This window comes from Aulonocara sp. 'chitande type north' Nkhata Bay, linkage group LG20, assembly GCF_057382095.1.
Source record: "Aulonocara sp. 'chitande type north' Nkhata Bay isolate Kocher_YH1m ecotype deep benthic linkage group LG20, A_spYH_male_GT1.1, whole genome shotgun sequence".
NCBI classification, from domain to species: Eukaryota; Metazoa; Chordata; class Actinopteri; order Cichliformes; family Cichlidae; genus Aulonocara; species Aulonocara sp. 'chitande type north' Nkhata Bay.
The window spans coordinates 31,887,542-31,914,325 of record NC_141363.1 but is presented as its reverse complement, the minus strand read 5'-3'; the positions used below and the strand labels follow the sequence as shown (position 1 = coordinate 31,914,325).

General features: G+C 40.4%; 3 protein-coding genes and 1 long non-coding RNA gene across 6 annotated transcripts in view; 2 read left to right on the top strand and 2 right to left on the bottom strand.

The window, feature by feature from the left end:
- The window catches only part of LOC147305992 (uncharacterized), a 24,461-nt gene extending 9,970 nt beyond the window's left edge, over positions 1-14,491 (bottom strand). The window contains exon 1 of the long non-coding RNA XR_015126598.1: positions 14,377-14,491. This is a non-coding gene — a long non-coding RNA (uncharacterized LOC147305992). The remainder of the gene's footprint in view (positions 1-14,376) is intronic.
- On the top strand, positions 10,756-13,427 carry trh (thyrotropin-releasing hormone). The gene is made up of 3 exons (XM_086278403.1): positions 10,756-10,928; positions 11,301-11,508; positions 11,865-13,427. Exons 2-3 carry the CDS (start codon positions 11,319-11,321, stop codon positions 12,485-12,487), a joined length of 813 nt encoding a protein of 270 aa, XP_086134529.1. The 5' UTR covers positions 10,756-10,928; positions 11,301-11,318; the 3' UTR covers positions 12,488-13,427.
- On the top strand, positions 13,749-23,526 carry rbsn (rabenosyn, RAB effector). 3 transcript variants are annotated; one of them, XR_015126597.1, is made up of 13 exons: positions 13,749-14,774; positions 15,793-16,081; positions 17,214-17,348; positions 17,442-17,542; positions 17,635-17,680; positions 17,775-17,936; positions 18,042-18,304; positions 18,493-18,563; positions 18,672-18,758; positions 18,858-18,960; positions 19,982-20,086; positions 20,182-21,350; positions 22,590-23,526. XR_015126597.1 is itself a non-coding variant. In XM_086277099.1 (12 exons), the coding sequence occupies exons 2-12, from the start codon at positions 15,919-15,921 to the stop codon at positions 21,295-21,297; spliced, it is 2,352 nt and encodes a 783-aa protein (XP_086133225.1). In that variant the 5' UTR covers positions 13,750-14,774; positions 15,812-15,918; the 3' UTR covers positions 21,298-23,526. The 3 variants fall into 3 exon arrangements, 2 of the variants coding, with proteins under 2 accessions (XP_086133225.1, XP_086133224.1); XM_086277099.1 differs by having other exon boundaries at positions 13,750-14,774; positions 15,812-16,081; positions 20,182-23,526; XM_086277098.1 differs by having other exon boundaries at positions 13,751-14,774; positions 20,182-23,526.
- mrps25 (mitochondrial ribosomal protein S25) lies at positions 23,303-26,784 on the bottom strand. The gene is made up of 4 exons (XM_086277101.1): positions 26,560-26,784; positions 25,438-25,544; positions 25,255-25,342; positions 23,303-23,718 (listed from the first exon to the last, which is right to left on the bottom strand). The coding sequence occupies exons 1-4, from the start codon at positions 26,691-26,693 to the stop codon at positions 23,529-23,531; spliced, it is 519 nt and encodes a 172-aa protein (XP_086133227.1). The 5' UTR covers positions 26,694-26,784; the 3' UTR covers positions 23,303-23,528.

The following is a 26,784-nucleotide window of genomic DNA, read 5'->3' as shown; positions in this document are numbered from 1 at the left end:
ACTGGAGAAGTGTAGTCGGATGGTAACAAAGAGAGGGAAGGTAGTCAGAACTGAGGGGATTGAACTACCAGAAGGCAACATTGCAGACATAGAGGACAGTTACAAGTACCTGGGGATCCCGCAGGCAAATGGGAACCATGAAGAGGCCGCTAGAAAGGCTGCAACCACCAAGTACCTGCAGAGGGTCAGGCAAGTCCTGAGGAGTCAGCTGAATGGTAAGAACAAGATCCGGGCCATCAACACATACGCCCTGCCCGTGATCAGGTACCCTGCTGGGGTAATAAGCTGGCCAAAGGAGGAGATAGAAGCCACTGACATAAAGACAAGAAAGCTCCTGACCATGCATGGAGGATTTCACCCCAAGTCCAGCACCCTGAGGCTGTACGCTAAGCGGAAGGAAGGGGGCCGGGGACTGGTGAGTGTCAGCACCACAGTCCAGGATGAGACAAGGAACATCCAAGAATACATTGGGAAGATGGCCCCAACTGACCGAGTGCTCAGTGAATACCTCAGGCAGCAGAAACCCAAGAAAGAGGAGGGAGACGAGGAACCATCATGGAAGGACAGGCCCCTGCACGGTATGTACCACCGGCAGATAGAGGAGGTGGCTGATATCCAGAAATCCTACCAGTGGCTGGACAAAGCTGGACTGAAAGACAGCACAGAGGCACTAATCATGGCAGCACAAGAACAAGCTCTGAGTACAAGATCCATAGAGGCTGGGGTCTATCACACCAGGCAAGACCCCAGGTGCAGGCTGTGTAAAGATGCCCCAGAGACTATCCAGCACATAACAGCAGGGTGCAAGATGCTAGCAGGCAAGGCATACATGGAACGCCATAACCAAGTGGCCGGCATAGTGTACAGGAACATCTGTGCCGAGTATAACCTGGAAGTCCCGAGGTCAAAATGGGAGATGCCCCCAAGGGTGGTGGAGAATGACCGAGCTAAGATCCTGTGGGACTTCCAGATACAGACGGACAAAATGGTGGTGGCTAACCAACCGGACATAGTGGTGGTAGACAAACAGAAGAAGACGGCCGTAGTGATCGATGTAGCGGTTCCGAATGACAGCAATATCAGGAAGAAGGAACACGAGAAGCTGGAGAAATACCAAGGGCTCAGAGAAGAGCTCGAGAGGATGTGGAGGGTGAAGGTAACGGTGGTCCCCGTGGTAATCGGAGCACTAGGTGCGGTGACTCCCAAGCTAGGCGAGTGGCTCCAGCAGATCCCGGGAAAAACATCGGAGATCTCTGTCCAGAAGAGCGCAGTCCTGGGAACAGCTAAGATACTGCGCAGGACCCTCAAGCTCCCAGGCCTCTGGTAGAGGACCCGAGCTTGAAGGATAAACCGCCCGCAGGGGCGTGCTGGGTGTTTTTTTTTTTTTATATATATATATATATATATATATAAGGAAATATCATACAGGAAATGTAGCTATTGTAAGATGAAACTACAGAAAATGCTTTATTACACTGTGAGAAATGTGAGTCTGAGAGACAGCGAATGATTCACAAGCTCAGTAAAATGGAAGTTAAACTGGATCTTATTGATATATTCTGCAAACGAACTCAGAAGTGAAAGTTATCAGGCCATATTGCATTTTCTAAGACAGACTAACTTATTTGATAGGATTGGAGGGGAACCACTGTGAACCTGTCTCTTGTTAGAGTGGGCAGCCCACAGTCAGGCCATACTAAGGACTGCCTCATTTGGGCCCATGTGTCCTTTGTTTCACACTGGTACTGGGGACCACAGTGGGCTGTCCACACTATGCATCTGCCCACAGTGGCTTCAGATGGGCCTCAAGGGGGGTATGCTTCCTGGGATGATAGTAACTTTTTCTGTATATGTTTGGTAGCAGTCTGCATCACTGTGCTATTAAGGCCAAATGTAAAATTAAAAAATAAAATAAAGATATTAAGTTCAGTAAAGAGGAAATGCAATTTGGGTGTCAACCAGTTTCCATATTGGATTTGGGAGACAAACAGCATTTTTAATTTTAAGATTAGACTTAAAACGTTCCTTTTTGCTAAAGCATATAGTTAAAGTGACCCTGAATCCTCCCTTAGTTACACTGAAATGGTCTAGGCTGCTGGGTCATTCCCATGATGCATTGAGTGTTTCTTCATCAGTCACCTTACTCACTATGTGTCTATACACCTCTCTGCATTTAATCATGACTTACTATTAATCTCTGGCTCTCTTCCACAGCATGTCTTTTGTCCCGTCTTATTCCCTTATCCCAACGGGTCATGGCAGATGCTCACCCCTCCCTGAGCCTAGTTCTGCTGAAGGTTTCTTCCTGTTAAAAGGGATTTTTTCCTTCCCACTGTTACCAAAGCGCTTGCTCATAGCTCATACGATTATTGGGGTTTTCTGTTTTCTTTGTATTATTGTAGGGTCTTCACCTTACAAAGCACCTTGAGACAACTGTTGCTGTGATTTGGCGCTGTGTAAATAAAATTGAAATGAACTGAATGGAAGTGAATTGAATATTTGGTCATTGCAAGGCCCCTTTGAAATACAAATAGTCATGTATTATAAAGGTGGGTACTATAAAGTGTCCACTCACTGGACACTTTATAGTACTGCCATAATTTTTCATAGCACAGATTCAACAATGTGCTTGAAACAGTTATATTCTCAGATATTTGAACAGCTGAGCCAGGACAATCTGTGGTTAAATGTTGTTTAGGCCAAACTCTGATCCTACCATCAAAATGTAGCACTGAGACTTAAACTCATACAAGATTTAGTAAAAATAGTGAATACATACACCTGTGATATCATTTTGAAAATTCTACACTTCCTTCTCTAGTAATTGCATTCACAAACTTAAGCGTGCTCAATGGCTGCCCGGTGGGGTTACAGCAATACCCCATCAGCCTTTTACATTAGAGGAGTAAAAACAGCTCAACCAAATAAGCCATTTGTTTCTGTTTGAATCTTATCAGCTAATGTTCGTAAAGCAATCTACCTCAGCAGAAGAAATCATGATCAAATAGACCCAAGTTCTGCTATTAAGAAAATATACTCCACTCTTAGCAAGGTTTTAAAGCTATAAGCACCCTGATATTTTTTTATTCAACTGTATTTCACTTTAAGGACTGAGTTACAAAGAAAAACGATATATATCTTCTCTTTAGTGCTGTTATCATTCTATTCATTTTTTTCCCAGAAATATTTTCGCTTTCATAACTCTTGAAATACTAAATATTTAAAACGTCACATTTGCAATCGAGCCAGGCGTGAGACTGAAAGATCAGCTCAATCTAGCACGATTACAACTGGTCCCAGACACTACCTGACTGAGGCAGAGGGGAGAAAAGACGAGGGGGGATAGACACTCAGGAGAAGAGAGCGAGCACAGTGATAAGTGAGCTGGAGCATGTGGTAGTAGTGCACTAATCACAGTCTCCGGCTGAAGAAACACACAGGCGCCTCACAGGTTATTGAGAGATAATAGGATTCTCAAGGCTGCAGACACACAGCTAAAGACAGAGATGAAATTTGAAAATAAATAATGCAAAGTCATCCTGCTCTCTCCTCCTGTGTGTGTGTGTGTGTGTGTGTGTGTGTGTGTGTGTGTGTGTGTGTGTGTGTGTGTGTGTGTGTGTGTGTGTGTGTGTGTGTGTTGGAGTGTGATGTCTGTGCATATTGTGACTTCAGAGTAACTGTTCAGTGCAATGAAAAATGAGGAAATAAGGCAGCAGTCAATATAGGAACAGAAACAACCCCAGCTTTCAGAGATTGAGTAATGATTTGAAATTCCTAGCCACAGAATGGCAAACTAAAAATTCTGTGACACACCAGCGGCTCTCGTGAGTATTACCTTTAGATTTGGCACTTGTGGGAAATGGGAAAACTTTTGTAAATATGTGCATGAAAGTTAAATAGGCTTGATGTGAAGATGTGTGCTTCACTTTTATTCCAATACCGTAACATCGCCTTAATTAAAAGATTCTTTTCTGGATCCTCACACGTGTACATTTATCACTCTGTCCACAGTGTAGATGGCACAGCTTAGCTATGCAATAAACACTGTTTCAGCTGATGCCACAGCCCCCTCTACAGCCATTTCATAGCTGCAGGGTTGTCATCACTGTGATTGATCAAGGTCTTGAACAGCTGCTGGGCGCTGCTGTAAAATCACCCACTGTGGTAGGGCTTTAAGATCCCATTTTTGTATTTACTTTGAGCACTTTCTCCATGAACACCGTCTTACTTCCTGAAAATGACTGTAAGTCAAAGATAATTCACCAATTCAACTGGCACAGCTCTGTGATGGAGCATGGCAGGCAGACCGTCAGCTCTGGCAAGTCTTTAAATGAACTCCAAAGTGAATCTGTTAAACAGTAATAGTACGAGTGATAAGTCGCCTTGAGTGAATGTGATGATATTCCCGCGTGACATTAACATGCAAGGCGAGCTGGTTACGAAAGCTGGTCTGTGTTCCTGACCTGTGACACACTCCTCTTCCACACATTCACTTTCACCAGCAGCACACCCTGTGAAGCTGTCACTCATTCCCTGCCACAGTGACCTCTGTCAGGCCACTGTCACTTTTGGGGGACAGGGTTTTCATGCCGTCCACACACGAATTGTTTATTTATTTGTTAGTGTCTCTGTTTGCTGTTGTCTGTCTTCATTGTGCTTGTCTCAAGCGCTCCTAACACGCCCTTGGTGTCAGAGTCAGACGTCTTGTATTTTTACTCGCCACCTCTGGCTGCTTTCTTCTCGACTATCCATTGGCAGTGAGGTGTTGGACTTCACCTGTCAACAGACCCACTCTCTCCTTTCTGGAACTTTCTGGAAACTTTTTCACTGGCTCTCCTTTTCTAGATTGATACACGCTTCATATATCATATAACGATATATATCGGATGACGATATAAAAACGTCTATCATTTCATTTTACGCTATCGTTTGTTTCGTGGTGTCGCAAAATAAACTGTTTACGGCAATATTTTTTTCATCGTTTTGATGGTCACTGTAGTGGCTATATTAATTTCTTAAAGTTCTCTCTTTCTCTTATATTTAATATAACCACACTACAGACGAACAAGCGCCTGTTTTTATGCGTTGTGGTTAGCAACAACGTAACACCATCGCGTGTCTGCTTGTTTATGTTCCACATAAACCTTTCACAATAAAGCTCAAGATCCTGTTGAGACTTTTCACAATAAACTGAATCACGTGAAAGAGCAGATTATTTACGGATGAGAAGTAAAAAAGAGCCGCCAGGTGCTAAATAATAGACCTTAGACTCAAACGTTAGAACAGGCTTTTCCCCGCAGCACGCCGTGTAATAAATACTCACAAAGAAAACGGCGGCCGCTACAACTTGTGTCTAAAAATGTATCGTTTCATGCATCGGTTAAAACACTCGACTCCAGCTACATGACGCGCAGCTGGAAACACTTCCCGCAAGTCGAGCTGCCCGAGATTCACAGAATTTACAGAAAATGTTACATTTTTGTGATTTATATCGTTATCAGACGATAGAATTCTTATATCGGGATATGAGATTTTGGTCATATCGCACAGCCCTACTTCATCCTAAAAGAAATGGTACATATTTATACAGCTTTTCAAAGTCTCTAAGAGAAGAGCACCATTCACCGTGTGGCATATGTCTTCCTGTTGTCCTATCATTTTTTATTAACCTTTAAGATATGTTCAGAAAACGATATTAGCTCCCGAGGTAGATATTTTGATATTTTGGTTTCACATGGGTACTGTAGCTAAAATTACACAAATCAGAAGCTGTAAGCCCACTGGAGCCTCTAAAATGTTCAGTGGAGTATCTCAGCATCTTGAACTGGTCACTCAGCTGACCTTTCAAGTGAAATATGTTCAGACCTCAGTCTTCTGCTTCTTTCCTCCAACGCTGTCTGTGCCAAGTCAAGTGTCAAGCCAGTTACTCAACCAGCATTTTTAATCGCCTTATCCCTATCCCTTTTGTTAACTGAAGCTGGAGTTTTGATACCAATGCTGCTTGTTCTCCCTGTGCGTACATGGTTTCTCTTTGGTTATTCTGGCTTCTTTCTACAGTTCAGAAACATACATGTTGTGTTAATTAATGATTCTAAATCAGCTGTAGGTTTGAGTGTGACTGTGACTGTTTGTCTGTCTCTATGTGTTAACCCTGACTGGCGGCCTGTACAGGTTACAGCCCAACTTTTGCCCAGTGACAGCTAGGATAAGCTCCAGCCCCTCAGGCTATGCTGAACTGGATAAGCATTTAAGATAACAGAGTGACAGATAGGAAATAATCTGGTCATTATTTCTGAAGTTGACAGCATGTTTTCCCACAATCTGGTCATTAACTTATGAACAACAGCCTAAATCTGTACCCCTGTCTGCTTAACTCCTATGTATTGACACCATTTCCTAATGACAGCAACTGTCTTATTCTGCATTATCATCTATGAAGAAAAAATGCTTTAGTATTGGTGCATATTGGACAACATAAGGCCGATACCAGTTATATGTTATAGATCACTGTCAGCTTCTACTTCTGCTACTTCTCTGATTCCTCAAAGACAAAACATTTAAAAGCTTATTCCTCAAATGTTACAATCTTAACTCCTGATTAAATCAACCATGACCTATTCAGGGTTCTGGTGCTGACTGTTTTATGTCATTAAAGGCACCCAATAAATGTAAACACTTCATTAATAACAAAAAATTGAGATTTTTTTCTGTTACCATGACAAATAATTAGAAAACATAGGTAATGGCTTACTAAGATGTAATGATCTAAAATTCAATCTGAACAATGTATTGTTGTCCCCACATCCACTGCCAAGTCCTCCCTATGCAGATTATCACACAATAATAACATGGGCATTATCACTTAGATGTAAAAGTGTGTGATTTGGGCTTCCTTGTTGAGATGCCTGACTAAAAAATCTCAAATAAAGAAACTAATATTTGCACTATTTTGCAAATTACTTTGAAGATGGTGTCATTCAACCAGAAAACAAAGCACCGTGAATGTTAGATTTTCAGAAAGATGACTCAAAAGGAATCCTAATGTTGCTTTCTCACAGGTTTTTAAAATAACGGTGAAATACGAGTGCTTCATTTTAAAGTCACTGCTTTGTTTAGCGTGCCTGAGGAAATCAGAGCCGACAGTTAGACATGTCTGTTTTATATATTTATGCTCATTTGTAGCAGATTCTTTTTTTACTCTTGTCTCACCGCTCAGTAGGTCCAAAAAAATACACGTGATGATCTAAATACAGATCACATCCTGCTGGATGATATCACGGTCAGCCTAACACTTGATAAATCACCCTGCTGAAAGAAATTTGCGTCAATGAAAACCCATTATTGAAAATTTGGATCTCAGGAGATAGCAGGTGAAGCAATTTAAGTGAATGTGAGCAGTATTTGTCTAGGGGCTCTGTGTGCAGTATTCATGATGGTATATTGCAGTATACATGATCTGAGTGTGTGTGTTTGTTTTCCTTTACCATAAATGTTGACTTCCAAACAGACACCAAGTCGACTCATGAAAAAGACTCTCCTGATCTGCACACTGAAGACACACAACAGGAGCTGGGTTCTGTTTTACAAAACAAAGTAAACTCAGTCTAGCTTTACTGAACTTAATCATCCTGAATAATCAGTGTTATAACTGGTTATTAATTGGCTGTGGTAAAACAAACTTTGTATAACATATAATAATCAAAAATCTCAGACTGAACAATAAGCCATAGTGTTACAGATTGTATATACTTCCTTAGTTTATACCCAGCCTTTTGTCCTTTTACTTATTGTGAAAGCATACTGGATTACTGCACTTCTTCCTTCTGCTCCACACCCTTTATTTTTCTTATGCTGACTCATTGGCTGCCTTGGGGAGTTTCCCTTTAGTAACTGTCAACTTGAGAATAAAAAGTCATCTATACATGAAATATATTTTGCGTAAATGGCAGCAAAATATATAAATTTACACTTTGGTGTATGTCTTTTTCATTTAATTTAACTGGTTTTATGTTTTACTGTCCTGTGGTATGACCTTTTCAAAGCAGACTTTAATACTTTAATAATAGTAAAATAAATCTGATAGGGGTTTCTCATCTCTGCAGCCAAATACAGATAGACAATCAGGACAACACACAGCAATGCATCAAGTTTCTTAACAAGAAGAAGAAGTTCATTGTGACTATATACAACCCTAAACCGAACCAGGCTGGAGCAAACACAGTGCAGAGGGTAATGAGTCTTATTATTTTCTCCCAACGCACAGGGTGTACACTTAACCTATCACCTCCTCCTGAGGTACGTAATGCAGCCCAGAATTCTAATGCTGTGATTTCCCACCTCTAAAAGTTTTTCGTGTCAAGTGTTTGTGGAGGATGAATGAGAGTGAATGAAAAGAAAGGACGCTGTGTTTTATTCCACGTCTAAGAGGGATAAGAGGAGAATATTTTAAATGCCGCTACACCTGCAGCATTCACTCCATCTTCTTTAATTGTTTCACATCTGCACTCACGAGGACACCACATTCACTGAACACGTTCTGTGGAATCACAAGACTTTCACTGATCGAAGCACATGCCACCCTTTTAAACTGCTTAAAAACCAACTATGTACACTCTTGGGCAATTAATTGGTTCCTTCAGACTTGTAGTTGCCCTCTCAGCATTATACGAGGGAGGGAACTACATGACAGGTGTAAGGAGGTGCCTATACAGATCAGACATGTCCTAATTGTACTACTGTCACTTTATGTGTCAGTTTGAAGCAGCGCAGTAAGAACACACTATCAGACAGAGACTGGTCCTTATGGGAAATTATCCTTCCTTCTTTACACTGCTCATGGAAAGAAGCTTCAGTGGTGGGCTTGGACATTCTGTGAACACTTTTAAAACCTTTTAACCCAATCATTAACCTCATTTTGTTACTGAACTAACAATATCATTATTTCAGCGTCACAGAAATATGTAACTGAGACTGATAAAAATTAAAAAATTAAGTTAGACTTTCGGTAAAACTCATTAAAACAGTGGAAAGAATGATTTTAAAATTGATTTGCTATTTTTAACCATGTGACTTCAAACCTGCTTGAAGTATTGGACGTGACAGCACACTGAAAGCAGGCAATTACAGCATTACACACTCAATTCAATTCATGCTGACATTCATCACAGATAGAGTGAGACTGGAGAGGAGTTCATCCAGATGATGGAATGATATGACTCTACATAATGGACACAGGCAGTTTTATACAGGTAGTTTAATGAGATCTGGAATGTAGTCCAAGACAAGTCTCATAAAAAACGGCAGCACAAGCGCAAAATTTACCTGACAATAACTATTTTCTTGAAGAAATACATAGTTTCATAAACAATCCAGAGTTATTGCTGTCAGCAATTTACTTAAAAACGTCTTTGAAGTCAAGCCCTCATAACCAAGACCAGCTATTATAAAAGCACCCAACTGTATTTGCCTGTCAGCTATATGAATGATATGAATTTCAAGCACTGCAGATATTATTTTGTACAGAAAGAAACTTTGGAAGCAAATGTCTGCAGCTGTTTTCAAACACTTGCAAATGACACCTGACTGTGAGAAAAGGGCTGATGTTGCATTTGCATGAAATGACCCATTAATATGTAAAGTTCACCTGTGGGTTTTTCACCTGTGGAAATACTCTAAGTATAGCCAGCTCTGGTCCAGTTAATACAACCAGAAAAAAGTGGACTATTTTCACTTTCTGAATGTGATTTGAAATGTGAAGCAATGAGTGAAAACCACCTATAGCTTTAGTGAACCTTAGATACTGTAAGATCACACACTAAAGCAATTGATGAGCTATAGCTACATATATGATAGTGCCAGGCAGAGTGGAACAATCAGGTTTGGGTAACATTTAATTCTGTTGAAAGAGAAGGGAAAAACATATCTAGAGGTTATTAAACAATAAAACTGCTTCAGAAGACTTCACATTCTGCCTGTTCTGGTTGCTTAGTGAGTCAACATCCCACTCAGCCATGTAAAACTTGTTAGACCCACCTCTGATACATTCAGCACTGCTGCTTCGTGACCAGAAACCACATTAGGCTATACAGTATGTGCTCAGAAGAACCAGATGGGGTGATCCCACCCTCCTGAGCCCCATGACCTAAGGGTATTTAAGAAAAGCATGAATAGCCCACATCATGCTACAGCCCTCGTTGGCACACCATGGGAGATGTCCACATTTTATGATAAGATACTGACCGTTTATGTAATCATCTAAGAGAAGCAGTAAAAACAGTACATACTAAAATAAAATGAAAAAAGCACGGAATACACACAGAGACATATATATATTATAAACTAGTGCATTACACTCAAATGAATTTTGCAACTTTTAAAAATAAAGTTGTTCTTTTTTTCACATATTCATCACATAAATCTCACATAAATCCTGCCTTCTGTCAGTCTGTCATTGTTTGTTTGTTGTTGTTGTTGTTGCTTTTGTTTACATTTCACTGCACACACACACACACACACACACACACACACACACACACACACACACACGGATAGATAGATAGATAGATAGATAGATAGATAGATAGATAGATAGATAGATAGATAGATAGATAGATAGATAGATAGATAGATAGATAGATAGATAGACATAGATATAGATATATATCGAGCAAAAGCTCCTATTGGCCGATCATTCACCACATCCAGTTGCGCACGACTTGGTGACATCAATAGGGACGAAGGATCCTGAAAAATTACTCCAGTGTTGGTGTGACGACAGTGACCGTTTCGTATAAATGCCGGGACGGAAAGTTATCTGCTCATACCTCTAGACTTGGCCTCTAAGGTCACCAACTGCTGCAAGCGACTGAAAGCAACTATTATCACTGCCGGTAGTGCCAGAAACTGGGGAAAGGACAATATTTTACCAGGTGAGGCTTTTAGACTAATCTCATTGGAAATGTAAATATGTCTGCTGGTTAAGGGTTGCTCTTTAATTGATCTGGATAGATCTCATGCATCATGTTTTATTCATATTTATTTGGTGAGACTTTAGAGTTCTCTTAGATTTCTTTGTAAAAACCAATCTTCAAAGCTGCTGCGATCTCAAAGCCTCAAAGGCTTGGTTAGCAGCTTTGCTAAAACTGGATTTCTCAAGATAAAAAATAAAAATAAAAATTGTACTTAAAAAATTATATTCAAAAACGAAACGTCTGGTCCCAAAATTGACTTAAATACAGTGGCGCAGAGTAGACTAATATTGTTTCTGTTTAATATTTCCTATCTGCCGTGATCTGTTTCAGACGAAAAACTAAATTACCATGAAGTCGACATGTCTGCTTATCCTTGCATCTCTAACGGTCTGCAACTTGATGGTGTCTGGAGGACAGAGCATGTCTGCTGAGGATGAGACTGACCGAAAGACCATAGACGACATTATTTTAGAGAGAGCAGAGACTCTCCTGTTACGGTCCATTCTCAAAAAGCTGCAGGATGAAGACGGAAGAAATGGTGCGTAAAACATATGTTATTTTCTGAGTTAAGAAAATGTCATAAAATCTTATTTCATACGATACTGATACTTCGGGTATATCTTAGATGTACCTGAAAGTTGCAGCACATTCTCAGTAGTTTACAGTTTCGTGCGCACTTTTCAGGTATCATTTGGAGACATTTTGTTTAAGTAATTGCTAAACAGTTAACATCGGCAATGCAAGAGAATATGTCTCCTTTATAATTAAAAAATAAATAAATAAATAATCAAAGAAACAGGTCGACTATCTGCGCACGCGGTAGAGAGAAACCGGGTTTTTATCAGTGACTTCTGAAACATTTAAGAGCCACTTTCCTCTCTTGTTTTCTTCCAGACGGCTATTACTCTCAGCCAGAATGGGTGACAAAACGACAGCACCCTGGTAAGAGATATAGTGATGATTTGGAGAAGCGGCAGCATCCAGGAAGGAGAGAAGAGGACGAGGATGAACAGTACTTTGATGTTCAAAAAAGACAGCACCCGGGCAAGCGCGAAGATGAAACGCACTCTTTCCTAGAGCTGCAGAAAAGGCAGCACCCGGGAAAGCGCTCCACGGCGGGTCACAGTTCTGACAACCCCATCCTCCTGCTCAGTGAACTTTCAAAACGGCAACACCCAGGCAAGCGTTACCTGGTGCTGCACAGCAAACGCCAGCACCCAGGTAAGCGTCTTCTAGAGGATGAGGACGGCGACAGTGACGGGGATGCGGACGCGGATGGAGAAGAAGACCTCGCTGAGATGGAAAAGCGTCAGCACCCTGGGAAACGGTTTTGGGATAACTCGAGTCCGGATTTAGGCACAAACAGTCCGTGTGACGTTTTGGACCCTGCGAGCTGCAGCAAGACCAGCCTGCTGCTCGACTTTTTAGACAACGTTAACAAGGGCCACGGTGAGGAGAAGAGACAACACCCGGGTAAAAGGTTTGCACCGGATGAGGATTTAGTGGATGGAGAGTAGATTAGACAGGAGTGCGTATTTCGCTGTGTTGTAAACAAATAAATGTACAAATTAAATGACCACAATGAATTATAAAAAATGAAAAAAAGATCATTAAACCTTTTGTGCCACCGCTTGTTCTTTTGAAGACATTTGAGACATTACCGCAAGCCATTTGTCTGACATTTTCTTGGAGAGCTCATGCGTAATTGCCATCCAAACTTTGGAATAACTATTTAGCTGTACAGACGTTTTTGTTTTGTTTTTTCAGAAGGGTTGGGGCCATATGTTGATCTTTTAATAGCTATCGATATAAATAACATGAGATTATTTATTCTTACATTGAGGCAGATGATTAAAACATTAGTCAGATGGTTTTAGCGATGTTGCCTCTGTGAGGCAACAGGCGCTCGTCAGTTCAGCTTGTGTTAAGATCAAATTAAAGTGTCTATGTTTACACATAAAAGCTCCCTCCACTGTTCGATTAGCGTTTCATTATTTTCTACTCATGTAAAATATAATGAATATCACAGCAAATAAATTGTGTCACTGCTTATTTTTCTACATTACTGCATGGTTTACGTAATTTGAAGCTAATGTTATAAATTAAAAGCTGCCATTGCCTTAAAGTCAGCCACCAATGTTTTTGTTGGACAATAAACGCATTGGTAAAAACGTATGGTTTGCTTTAGTTCCAGCAAATGCAATGCTTCATGGTGCACCATTAAACTGTTGATTCAACACAAGCCTAATTAGTATGTAGTCCAAAGTAGTCACCCTGCCTAAGCCTCTTAGAGAATGATTTATGCAGTTCAGTAACAGACAGAGTGTGTCAGATATCCACTCCCCAGCTTAATTAGGCTCATTCCATCAGAGCCTTGGGAGCAGCTGTCCACCAGCCTGATCAATATGCAAATTATTCATCAAGCATGTGAGTTAACGATGGAGACCTAATATTGGAGATGTTTCGCCGAACACTCACAACTCTAGCAGAAGTGCCAGTGGACTGGCAAAGTGTTTATTATATAATGTTTATTATATAATGAGCTACACACACACACACACACACACACACACACACACACACACACACACACAGAGAGAGAGAGAGAGAGAGAGAGAGAGATAGATAGATAGATAGATAGATAGATAGATAGATAGATAGATAGATAGATAGATAGATAGATAGATAGATAGATAGATAGATAGATAGATTCTATTAGTGTTTGCATCACTTTTTGTCTATGAGCCCTTCCAATAAAACGGCTTGTGAGCCACCAGGACAGGCTGTGCTCTTGGTGCCAACAGTGATAATAAGTAATTTAACTAAATAAATTATTATTTCTTTTTTTTTAAAGTTATAAATGCTTAAAAAGAATATTAAAGAATGTTCTCTTGAAAAAGAAAATCAAAAATTAATATTTGCACAATATATCATTTTGTGAAGCCCATGAGACAGGTCGAAACTGAGATGGGAGTCCATACTATTCACCTATTCTCCGTGGATTGCTTCGTACCCTCTTGTCAATAAATGCCAGTCAGCTAAGTGCACACTCCAAGAATCCTTTAAACTGTGTTTTAACGAGTGAAAAAATGCTGTAGGATAAAACTAGGGACCTGTAGCTTATACAAACTGAAACTGGATCAAATAAAGGTTCTAGGGTTACACAGTACAGCTGGATTCACCTTAAGGCTCGTAGTTGCAGTTAATGAAGCTGGCCAAACCCAACCACACATCCCAACCACAAAAAACACACCCTTAGTTATCCAGCCTTGAATTTTTCCCATCACCCTCCATCGGGAATGACAAACTGTTGTTAGAGTTAAAAAAATGGTTTGTTTACGGTAGCAGTGCAGGTTTGCACAAAATACAGACAACCAAAAGTTGGATATAATAAATATGTACTTACATTGCGGAGAACTTTCCTGATGGAGCGCCAACCGCAAAATCAAGTTTTGTCCCTCCTCTCCTTCCATACCGACTGGATGTCAGTCACATGACCAGGCAGGGCTGCTGGCGCTGCTGTTGTGCTTCTGTCAGTGAAAACTCGAACTGTCAACAACACAGCTACTGTCGGGCTCATTTGTAGGCTAAGTGCAGATTTTTTTTTATCGCGTCCAATAGTCAGTAGGCATTTGTTTGCTTTTGTGCAGTTGGAAGTTTGTTAATGTCGCGTTTTCGAACAGCTTGAGGGGAGAAACGATTGCAAAAGAAGGCGAGAGCAGCTGCTAGCTTTCTCCTGCTAACGCCACATCCTCTGTGTGGTATAACGGCGCCCAAAGTTAGCCTAAATAATAAACAATAAAGGTAAGTCCTTTCATGGCTCGTATCCAGCTATCACTTAGTAAAACACCTCTGGTATGCAGCTAGGGAACCTAATACTTCCCGTCCAGTTAAGCGTTTTTTCCCGTTAAATGCGTGGGTCGACTTAAGCTAAGTTCAGCTATTATAATGCAGTTGTAATAGTAATTTATCTGAATGTGCATAATAGTATTCTAATCAATATTATTACCTTAAATGTAAGTATTAATTAATGTATTAATGTTTTTTAAGATGTTCAATACTCAGAGGAATGTATTTTTGTTTTTTAAGCAGCTTAAAATTGAGTTAAGTCAACACTTATGGATCATTCAAGCATACAAACATTCTCTCTTCTCAGACCAACAGTTTTGGTTTTGGTTCTGATTCAGATCATTATTTTATATGGAGGAGCCCCACGGAGAGGTATAATAGTGTCTAAAACCATGATTATGGGCTGCATTTCAGCCATCTGTGTTGGGGATGTTGGCAAAATTGAATGAATCGTGAACTCAAAAAAGCATCACCAGATTCTGAGCCACCATGCAATAGAATCTGGAAAGCGTGTGATTGGCAGTGGGTTCATTTTTCAACATGACAGTGATCCCAAACACACACCTCTAATGCAGTAAAAGCATACCTGGATAGAAAAACACACACTGTCACACTATCAATCGTGGATTTGCCTCTGAAGAACTTGGACGTTAACAGTGTTGAAGCAGTGTGGGGGTAATTTTGACAGAGAATAGAACAAAAGACAGCCAACATACAAAGAAGAGCCTTGAATTTCTTTTAAGAGGCGTGGAGAAAAATTCCCGAAGATGACCAAAAAAATTAAAAGAGCGTTTGCCTAAGAGAGTTCATCCTGTATTGAAGAATAAATCTGGTCATAACAAATATTGACTTACAAGCTTGTTAGAATTGTACAAACTACGTTTTTGCATTGCAAATATAAAGAAATTATCGGTGGCTCAAGTCTTTTGTTCAGTATTGTATGTGGCCTCAGTGTACTTCTCTCATTCCTCAGTATCCTGGGATTTTCTCAGGCATTATGGAGCTACTGTGGGGTAGGTTGCACACCCCATGAGATGTGGACCGAAGTGAGAACGTGCCACTTTGCACCCCCTCTGCAGCAGCACTGACACTTGTTGTCATGGCCTCCAGCTACCCGCCCCCCTTTGAGGGCACAGGTGAAGTAAAGGAGGGTTTTCTTTGCCCACTGTGCCTAAAGGACCTCCAGTCATTCTACCAACTCCAAGACCACTATGAAGAGGAGCACTCTGGAGATGACCGCCATGTTCGGGGACAGCTAAAAAGTTAGTAGCAGATTCTGTGTTTTACTCTTTGGCTACAGGGCTAATTTACTCCTGTTGTGTTCTAAAGACACAAAATCGTACAGTGTACTGTCTAGTCTGGAAAAAAAGGGCTTTTGAAAGGAAACCTATTATTATTCATTTTAAGTTTAGTATTATGGGAGTTCGCCTTGTAATCGGAAGGTTGCCGGTTCGAGCCCCGGCTTGGACAGTCTCGGTCGTTGTGTCCTTGGGCAAGACACTTCACCTGTTGCCTACTGGTGGTGGTCAGAGGGTCCGGTGGCGCCAGTGTCCGGCAGCCTCGCCTCTGTCAGTGCGCCCCAGGGTGGCTGTGGCTACAATGTAGCTTGCCATCACCAGTGTGTGAATGTGTGTGTGAATGGGTGGATGACTGGATATGTAAAGCGCTTTGGGGTCCTTAGGGACTAGTAAAGCGCTATATAAATACAGGCCATTTACCATTTACCATTATTATTTGTGGACCCTGCTAGTGTGACTAGTCACAAGTTAAACGTATTCTTGTTTATCTTATACTGGGTCTTGGGTCAGCTAGAAGTTTATCCTTTGTTAGAAGTGAAGAATTTAAGCTTAGATTCCTCTAAGAGTGTGGATGAGTCTTATATGGTCACTACAGGAGCTGTGTGCTGCAGATGAACATATTAAGTACATCTCATTTACATCATACAGAGCCAATAGTAGAAAAAAATATCTAGAGTCTGATCATGTGGCTTGTAGGGGATATATATATATACACACACAATTTACATATAAAAGGAGAAGTATAAACAGTGCAATTGAATATAAGAATACTGCTGTACTGGATTATAGGAAATTGCTGTCAGGATGAATTTGCAGTCCGTGTTGGCTGCTGCAACTTTCTACATAATAGGAATATGATTGAATTATGAAAAGGCCAGAAGGATGCATGCGCAGGTTGGCTTCATTTGCATATTAATAGTACTGTAATGAACTTGAAAATAGAAAAACATGATAACAACAATCACATGTTGAAAGATGGATGAATAAACTGAAAATGTGGTCATTATAAATATTAACTCTGGATCAGCGTAAGAATCACAGTTTCAGGATACATTTACGCACTGTTTCATTGTACGTATTGTCTCACTGTTTTCAGGTTTGGTTCAGAAAGCAAAGAAAGCCAAAGATAAACTGCTGAAGAGGGATGGGGACGACAGACCGGATACTGGCAGTTATGAGTCCTTCTACTATGGTGGAGTGGACCCATACATGTGGGAGCCTCAGGAATTGGGTGAGACTGCAAAACCTGTCATCTGTAGCACTGCTAACCAACAATATTTGTTAATGCAAGACACTAAAAAAATATTTTTCTTTTGCTTTTTAGGAGTAACCAGAAGTCATCTGGACTTGTTTAAAAAGCACCGGGCAGCCAGGATAGATCATTATGTCATTGAGGTCAACAAGCTCATCATTAGACTGGAAAAGGTTTGCTTACATTACCTCATTCAGACAATTTATTTTCTTCTGTTGCTGGAAATAAATTTGCAGCTCATTTACCATAAACTATGATGTTTTAGCTGACATCATTTGACAGAGCCAACTCAGATGCTGCTAAGATCAGAGGTTAGAGTTTTCATTATAACTCTGAATATTCTTTACATATGTAACTGTGCTTCATAAAATATTTTAAATAATAAAAATGTATCCCTCTTTGTAGCCATTGAGAAGTCTGTAGTGTCATGGGTGAATGATTCAGACGTACCGTTTTGTCCCGACTGCGGAAACAAGTTCAACATACGTAACAGACGGCATCACTGTCGCCTCTGCGGGTCCATCATGTGTAGGAAGTGCATGGAGTTTGTTCCCTTACCCCTGGCCCGTAAGCATGAACAAATACTTGGGAAATACAGAAAACTGTCAGATCTCAAAAGTCTCTCTATAAGTGTCATAATGCTGCATGTCTTTTTTATTTAACCTTCAACAGAGAAGCTTATCGCTGGGACTCGAGAAGCACTGTGTGTACCCGGAAGTCCCAGTCAGTCCCAGTCTCCACCAGCGGGAGGTGGCAGCAGCGGGATGGGCTCTAGGAGAGGCAGCATCAGCAGTTTGAGCAGTGTAACCTCCATGCTGGAGGAAAAGGATGATGAGAAGATTCGCTGCTGTCACCACTGTATGGACACACTTCTGAAGAGACAGCAGAAGTTAGAAGAGAAGGACCATGTGCCAGATATAGTGAAACTTTATGAGGTTAGTTTATCACTTTAATTCCTAATGTGAAGATCAGGTTCTTTATCTGTTCCCATTTGCATTGCGGTCGATTCTAAGAATTGTTTTGCAACCTCTCGAGTTTGCTTTGTTCTATCCTTCCTGTCATTTAATGTGTTTCTTGTGGAGCTTCCTGTTGTTTACTTGCTTTGAATTTGTCTTCCTGACAGAGGCTGAGGATGTGCATGGAGAAGGTGGATGAAAAGGCTCCAGAGTATATCCGAATGGCTGAGTCTCTCAAGTAAGCCACATTTAAAAAGTACTTCTTCATACTTTCTTATAACAGCTGCTTATTTTTCAGTTTGGAGAGATGGTTTTAGTACTTGCTGTCATCTGTACACTTTTATAGTGCTGGAGAAACCACTTACAATCTTGACACTGCTGGTGGGTTAAGACTGGAAGTCCAGAAATACTATGAACTCATCGATGCTCTGAGGTATATGGCAGTCATGACTGGCAGCTTCAAAATGAAACTTTTGTCGTGTTTGCCAACTATGCCATTATTAAAGATTAAATTGGCTTCTTTTCTTTTTAGTAAGAAGATCTTAACACTAGGACTGAAGGATGATCCACAACCACATCCGAAGGTGCTCCAGCTACAGAAAATGATCCGTTATACCGCCACGCTGTTTGTCCAGGTCAGGACAACTTCCACTCATACATAAAAACACAATTTGATTTGATTTGATTTGATATACCTTTATTAGTCCCACAAGGGGAAATTTCAAGGATGGATGAAGAAACACAATGTTTCTTCATCCATCCTTGTAATGAAATTCTGGAGGAATGACCACTTTCCTGTACTTCAGCCAGCAGCTAAACTGCAGGAAAATTAATTAACTGCAGGCTTATAATAAAATTTGAAATAATGAGGTCAAAGAATGTAGAAGTGATCTCTATGAGCACAAAAGCTCCGTCTTCAGGCTGCTCTAAACACAGTTCCTCTTGGCTCTATATTATGCTTAGTTTGATTATCTCTCATGTGGTCAAAGTGGGCATAGAAGACCCAACCATCTTCTGCTCAAACCTTCTGTTTGAATGAGTAAACCAATCAGAAGAAAGTTGGCCTGAAGGGGGGTGGAGCTAAAATGGCTTGGCTGCACTGACATGGCCCAATATAAGATAACTAAAAGTTATTTCAAACTTTGAATCATTCAACGCTCCAAGATAGCAGTAGCTAGAAATAAGAGTAACAGGGTTCTCTGTAGTATGACTATCATATACCAGAAATGATTTAACTGTATCAGTGTTTTTACTGTAATCTTAAAGGGATAGTCCATATAAAATCAGTTCATGACCTGTAGCACATTTTGCCTATTGCCATGTTCTTATCAGTATTACTTTACAGGAGTTCACTGATAATGAGCAACCTGCCAAGTCTGTAAAATCTGTTTCTGCTTCAGTCATCATATTGTATGTTGAGCTGATGAAAGTCTGCTGTTGTAAACAAAGCTTTTCATTGAGAGAAAAATGTGTTGTACCACAAATATAATATGCTATATGTGCTGTAATGTTGTCTGGGGCTGAAATTTTTAAGAGCAGCATGTTTCCGTTTATCATTGCATTACAGTACATTTACACATTGTTTCTGCAACATATCTTCATCCTGGAATTCTTTATTTGTATGAATCTGCCCATTCTTTGTGTCTTCTGTTTCAGGAGAAGCTGTTAGGTCTGATGTCTTTACCCACTAAGGACAAATATGAAGAGCTGAAAGAAAAGAGGAAACGGGAACAAGAGAAGAGACTGCAACAAGAAAGACTGGTACGATTGTGTTCCTGTATGTTGTTACTATTATTTTTTTCCGCTGGACAGATGTGGCTAAATGTGTTAACCTTCATGTGATTCCTGCTCAACAGGCAGCACAGGAGGCTCTGAAGAGGAGGCAGGAGAGACAGGAAAGAAGCCGTCCACCTGTGAATGCCAATGGAGAGCTGCCACAGACCCCCAGAGAGCCACGAATTACCAAAGCTGGTGGTTGGCTTCCCTCCGCGGACTCCGTCCACACACGTGGCGAACTGGAAGACCCCCTTCTGCAGCAGATCGAGAACATTCAGTCATTCCTTCGTCAAGCTCGGGAGGCTCAGAGAACAGACGAAGTAGCCATGTTAGAGGAGAACTTGCGCCAGCTGCAGGATGAGTATGACCAGCAGCAGACCAGTATTGCTCTTGCGCTCTCAGAAAAGCTTGCTCAAGAGGAGAGTTTGCAGCAGGGGGAGCTGCATCGCTTGAAGACCTGGGAAAGGGAGGAGAAAGAGCAATGGAGCTCCACTGTAAACTCCTTCGAGCCATCCTATAAATGGGAGCGGTCTCTAGATATCACTCCAACTGGAGGTCACCAGGGAGAGGAGGACATACCAGCAGAGGAGCTGACTCCTAAGGCAGAAAGAAGTCCTCCGTCTTTTAGAGCATTCCCTGCTCTCACAAGCCAGGAGGAGTCTCCCCCAAGGTTGAGAAGCTTAGGAGGCCATGTAACGCCTCCTGGCGGTGAAGGCCAGAATAACACCTCCCTTAACCCCTTTGAAGAGGATGATTCCACACCCACCGAAGATGATCCATCCAATCCGTTCTTTGAGGACATCAAGAAGGACCACAAAGAGGTAACCAACGGAAAGAAAGAATACAACCCCTTTGATGAAGATGAAGATGCAGAGGAGGACAAACAGGCTGAGACTGTTTCACGCAACCCCTTTGAGGATGATGACACAGATGAAGGTAACCCATTCCTAGAGGCTTCAGGAAATTCTCCAGAAGTCTCGACTAACCCATTTGACGGGGATGACAAAGATGAGGTCTTGCCGGATGTGGACATGATAGAGGAGGAGCTGCTGCTACAGCAGATAGACAACATTAGGGCCTACATCTTTGATGCAAAGCTCAGCGGGCGTCTCGATGAGGTTGACCTTCTGACACAGAACCTAAAAGAGCTACAGAAAACCCTCCAGGAGCAGAAGAATAAGAATAAGAAGCACTGACACATTTCCCTCAAAATCCTCCTGATCACCTGCTACTTACCAAGTCCCACAAGGTTAGCTCACTTAATGCGACTTCTGAGCCCACAGAATTTAATTTGTGTGAGGTCTGCTGTATCACAAATGAAGTTCATGCCACAACAAAAATACATACAAGACTTCAGTAGTCATTTCCTGAATTTCCAAACATCTTCTTAGTCTTCCTTGCCTGTTTAGGTCAAGGGCTCAAATCTAATGCACATGTACAATTTTAGAGCACTGTGAGTAAAAGTGAATTTGTTTAGGCATGTCTGGAGCTATTTGCCCAGCTGTAAAAATGCAAACATGAACAAATGAAGATAAAACAATGTCACTTTTAACAAATGTTAAATGAGACAGTCAGATGGTTCTTCAGTAGAAGCTCTGAACAAAGTCAAAACGCTGCCATAGCTGCAAAGCTATAAAGATGAGCTCACACATCCTATCATAGCACTGCACTCCTATAGCACTGGCAGACCTGTGATGACCCCCCCCCCAGATCAAAAAAAGATACTACAGAAACACAGTGCTTCTTCTACCTTATTAAAACCTGCTGCCTACATGAAGCACAGTTCAACTTGAGATTTGGGTTTGTAGTTGGTAACTGACTACAGTTTTTTCAGAAACTACTCCGCTCTCTCTGGAGAAATGGCTTTAAATGTCTTAAATTTGCAGACTTTAATGTGTAAAATCTGTTTCATTGATGTTTGAAGTCTTGTATTGGTGCTTCATTCTGTAGTAATTGTACTTCCTGCTTTTCATTTATCCCTTAGCAAAGAGCTAAAGCGCACATTATTTTACATCCAACTTTCCCACAAATAACTCAGTCCAAATGACCATGTTATTATCAAACAAGAAGTGGAATTTAACACTTACTACAAAATTTGGGGAGCCCAGTGTTTGAAGGAAAGAGATTATTTGACAAAGTTGTTATTAGTGTTTGAATTATAATTTTAGTCAATACGCCTGGACCAATTAGATTTGTAAGAGTAGTTAAAGATGCATTGCACAGAATTAAACCATGTATGTGGCCTGCCACTAAAAAAAAGTGTAGCTTAATGTTACACTGACTAGCAAACGTTTTAATTACAATTGTTGCAGTCAGCCAGTTAATTAACTCTTAAACTAAATGAAGGTGTCAAACCCGACTTTTTCATTCCCAAAATCTTCAGTTTATTGCACCTGCTATGTCATCCAATAAATATGCTGCATCTTATATAACAGGGAGCCAAAAAAAAAGGCTTCCTCAACCTGATGTTTTTTTGTTTTTGTTACAGTACAGGAATTTTGGCTGCACGTGTGTGTTGTTCAGCTGGTAGCCCGGCATGTCAGACATCACAGCTAAGATCTGTATGTTCGGCTTGTTATCTGATCACTAGTTTCACCTGAAATGTCCATTCAGAGTTCATCCAACCAGTTCACCCAGCAGGTACGAAACACTATTTGCCAAGGGACACTGTAGGCATAAAACATCTAAAGTTCACTGAAGTTCCATTGTGTAAGGAAGTCATTCATATTTGTTAAGTCTAAATAAATTCTTAGGTTAATTTCTTTTTCTTGGTCAAACATATATTAACACTACATGAATGCCAGCAAGTATTATCACCTTGAGTGCTGCTCTGCCGGTCCTAACATGACTCTCTTTTTGTGCTTTCAGTCTCCTCGTAGAGTTTTTTGTGTTTGTAACATCTGCAGAAAATTTTTAGCAAAGCACGTGGCCACCCTTAATGTTTTGACAGTGTGAATAACACAAGGAGATTCATTAATATTAATTGCTGATCTTTATCTTTGAAAGTAATTTAACATCTCTGCATTTAAATGAAAATATTTGAAATGGACACAGCGATTTAGAAATGTTAGGAAATTCCATCTCAGCACTAATAAAACTGTCTGCAGTAAAATGTGATTGCATTTTGGTTTTGTTTTTCCACTTTTCATGTGAGCATTGATGGTGAATACTTACATAGTGTGAACAAAATAGGCTGGTTAGTAAAGCTACATGAGAAAAATGGGTTTTATTTAAATGCTCACATCAGTCAGCCCATATACATCCATGCGAAGTCTTCAACAGGTCTCACTGTGACAGATGATTGGTTCCTCCTGCTTCACAGTTGAGTGCCAGTCCTTCCATATAGTTATATAAACACCAAATGAAGCCACATAATCCCGTAATATTGTTCTGTAAATCTACAAAAGTCCACTGTCCTTCTCAGACTCTACTCCTGTGACGCTGCCATCTGGGCCTTGTATTTGCCCGTCATCTCTTTAGGCAGCGGAGTGGTGCCAGGACATGGCACCTGGCCCTCCACTTCACAGATGCACTCCCTCAGACAGTACTTCTTTGGCCCAAAGTTGGCAGGGTTGGAGGCTTGCATCTTAGCCAGAGCTTCAGCTTGTAGCACCTCTCTGTGGAGAGAGTTGAGTAAAATAAATATATGAACAGATCGCCTGGTCTTCGCTGGAGAAGAGTTTTTACACAGAGGACATTTGACACTGCACAGTAGTAAATGGTAAAACTAAAAATTGAGGAGTCCATCTTGCTGAAATCTCCTTTCTACTCTTTAGAAGTTCCTTTGGCAGCAGTGACAGCTTTGGGGTTTCTTATGCACACCTGGATTTGGGCAGTTTACTTGATTTTTCTTGTTAAATCCTTTCAATCTTTGTCAGATTAGATGGGAAGCATCTGAACTGCCACCATCAGGACTCCGCAGATGGTCTGTGGGCTCTCTGTGGACAACTCTTTGACTCACCAGTTTTATCACAGATTTCTGCAGAATTCAGATCTCATTTTCACTCTTTTTTAATCCTAACATGCAGTGTGAACTGTGGGACCCTAAATATGCAGGTATGTGCCTTTATGAACAATGTCTAATCCATTCAAAGAAATCTACACACACCAAGGATAATTACAGACCACAAGATGTGCCTGATTCATTTTGGAGGTACAAACATAGATCCCTCGCAGTCAGAGAGGTTGTCCTCTTATAGACATTAGGAAGGAAAAATAAATACATTTTTCTTTACAGAGTATTGATTTGTTGTGAGCCAACAGGGAAAAATATCAATTGTATATAATTAAAGTTAATTCTGAAACACTATAAAATAGCTCAAAAGTAAGCAAACCTAAATATATTCTGATGTGAGCGTATGCAGACATCCAGAGGTGTGCTCGAATAGCCTATTTATCTTAAAAAGGTTACTAACTGAGGCAAATAACCTGGAATTATCTGCATGGCAGCCATAATAAGATCTGGTTGACTTTTCTAAATACAAAGGAAAAGTGCTTAAGTGCTTCCTTTATTACCTCCTTTAGGAGAGGATACACTGGATCGGAAGGAAGTGGCAGGTCACCATTAAATGCTAATGAACAGTGATTCTATTTCATGTTGTAACCTGATGATATGTTTTGAACCTTTAATGAAAGGTAATGTTAAACCCACAGGTGAATTATGAACATTATGCTGCTGTAATAAGATCTGCTTCTGATTGAGGTAAAAAGAATTTACATATAAAAGAAAGTCTACATGATCAAAGTGCATTTAAGGTGCACCCAAGTGCTATTAGCGTCACATCCATCATTCATTATGAATTCATGTTTATATCCAGGTTTATGTTTTTCTTTAAAATTCCAACTTTAGTATGTAATCATATTTTTTTACTGTTGGTTCTTGTATTAGCTGTATGAAACAACACGATAGGAACACAGGATGAAGTAAGATGCTCATTTTGTAGTCCGTCTTCTGGACTTTAGTTTTAACAGGCAGACATCACAGTGTTAATTCAGACAGATCACCTAAGCAACGTGGTTCATAACTTCTTAGAAATCCTCCTCAGTGGTTTGCCACTGAGTTAAGAAAAGTTATGGAAGGTATTTTTTCAAACTATTTGTTTCTGTTTCATAAAAGACGATTCACACTTTTAAAAAATCCTTGTATATCTTACTCTGGTTTGCCCAAAATCTTCTTAACATGTTGAGCAATCTGTTTGTGGTCCTTCCCCTCCACATCCACCATTACTTGTTCCCCGTCGTCTGGACAAAAACACAAAAGAAGATCAATCTAAGCCCAGTTTAATTTCTCCAGTATTTCGTATCAACACTACACAACAACACGTAAAGCTACACACCCAGGTAGAACTTCAGGAAGGATGACGGCGTCATGTTTTTGAACATCATAATTTGGACCCACGGGTTTTTGTACTGAATCTGAGGAATATTGAAGAACACAAACTTTCTGCAAAACACAGAGAGAAGACAATTTAGCTTCATTTAGATCATTACAGTTGTTATAGCTTTCTGCATTAAAAAAAAGGCAATCATGCTGTTTTTTTGTTTTTTTAAGTGTTTCTGGAAAACCTGTATATAGTAAACTTCTGAGAAGTAAACTTAAACACAAAGTTGAATTAATGCAAAATCAACTGAAAACTATTGTGATAAAAGATTAAAGTAAAATTATCCAAAACTTGTGTTTTCTTTTAGGAAACTTTGAAGAATCTTGGATTTATTCTGCGACCTGGATATTTCCTTCAGTGCACATATTAAACAAATATGTAAGACTGCTGTCTTGCATTTAAACAATATCTCTAAAGTTAAAAACGTCCTCTCTCAAAGTAATGCTGAAAAAGTAGTTCATGCATTCTAAGCTCAACTATCGTAATTCGTTATTATGGAGTTGTCCTAAAGCAGGGGTGTCTAACTCCAGGCCTCAAGGGCCAGTGTACTTCAGGTTTTAGATGTGTCCTTGATCCAACACAGCTGATTTAAGTGACTTAATTACCTCCTCAACATGTCTTGAAGTTCTCCAGAGGCCTGGTAATGAACAAATCATTTGATTCAGGTGTGCTGACCCAGGGTGATATCTGAAACCTACATGACACCAGCCCTTGAGGCAACTGTTGTTTTGAATGAATTGAATTTTAAAACCTTAATGTAAAAAAGGATTTGTATCTTTCACCATTTTTCTGACATTCACAACAATTCAAAGGGATAAACATGACTTGAAAAAACACGGTACTTTTCACAGTGATGCATATGAGCATACTGTCAGAGTAGTTATAAAGGATGACCAGGTAATCCACACAGCATTTTACCCCCTCTCCCCTGATCCACGTGTTTATGGGCTCAGGTTAATAAAACATGAGACACGTGAGATCTCAACAACAGCGTGGCTCAAAAAGAGTTGACTTTTTTTTAAGTGTATAAAATAAGCTGAAATTTCTGCTCGTCTATTTCCTAGTCGATGCTCTGACCTTGCTCCGTCGCTGAGCTCGCCGTGTGTGTTATAATTCACTGTCATAATCTTCACTCTGTTTTTGAAGATGATGTCGCCCTTCTGGAGATATTCCAGGGTCCTCCTAATCGGAAACCTTCCTTTCATAGGCATCTTAACCTTTTTTATATTTACAAATTACCATTTAACAGCAAACTGCGCGTGCCTGTAGCCAAAAAAAGCACACTAACAGAGACGCGTTTTG

What these genes read in the sequence shown, in the direction of transcription:
- mrps25 (XM_086277101.1), bottom strand. Translation starts at nt 26,693, where the DNA reads ATGCCTATGAAAGGAAGGTTTCCGATTAGGAGGACCCTGGAATATCTC. An exon ending in CTTCCTGAAGTTCTACCTGG is followed by an intron (nt 25,343 to 25,437) that starts GTGTGTAGCTTT and finishes GTTTTTGTCCAG; the next exon opens with ACGACGGGGAACAAGTAATG. An exon ending in AAGATTTTGGGCAAACCAGA is followed by an intron (nt 23,719 to 25,254) that starts GTAAGATATACA and finishes CTCTCTCCACAG; the next exon opens with AGAGGTGCTACAAGCTGAAG.
- rbsn (XM_086277099.1), top strand. Translation starts at nt 15,919, where the DNA reads ATGGCCTCCAGCTACCCGCCCCCCTTTGAGGGCACAGGTGAAGTAAAG. An exon ending in GAACTCATCGATGCTCTGAG is followed by an intron (nt 18,759 to 18,857) that starts GTATATGGCAGT and finishes TTTTCTTTTTAG; the next exon opens with TAAGAAGATCTTAACACTAG. An exon ending in GACTGCAACAAGAAAGACTG is followed by an intron (nt 20,087 to 20,181) that starts GTACGATTGTGT and finishes CCTGCTCAACAG; the next exon opens with GCAGCACAGGAGGCTCTGAA.
- trh (XM_086278403.1), top strand. Translation starts at nt 11,319, where the DNA reads ATGAAGTCGACATGTCTGCTTATCCTTGCATCTCTAACGGTCTGCAAC. An exon ending in GGATGAAGACGGAAGAAATG is followed by an intron (nt 11,509 to 11,864) that starts GTGCGTAAAACA and finishes GTTTTCTTCCAG; the next exon opens with ACGGCTATTACTCTCAGCCA.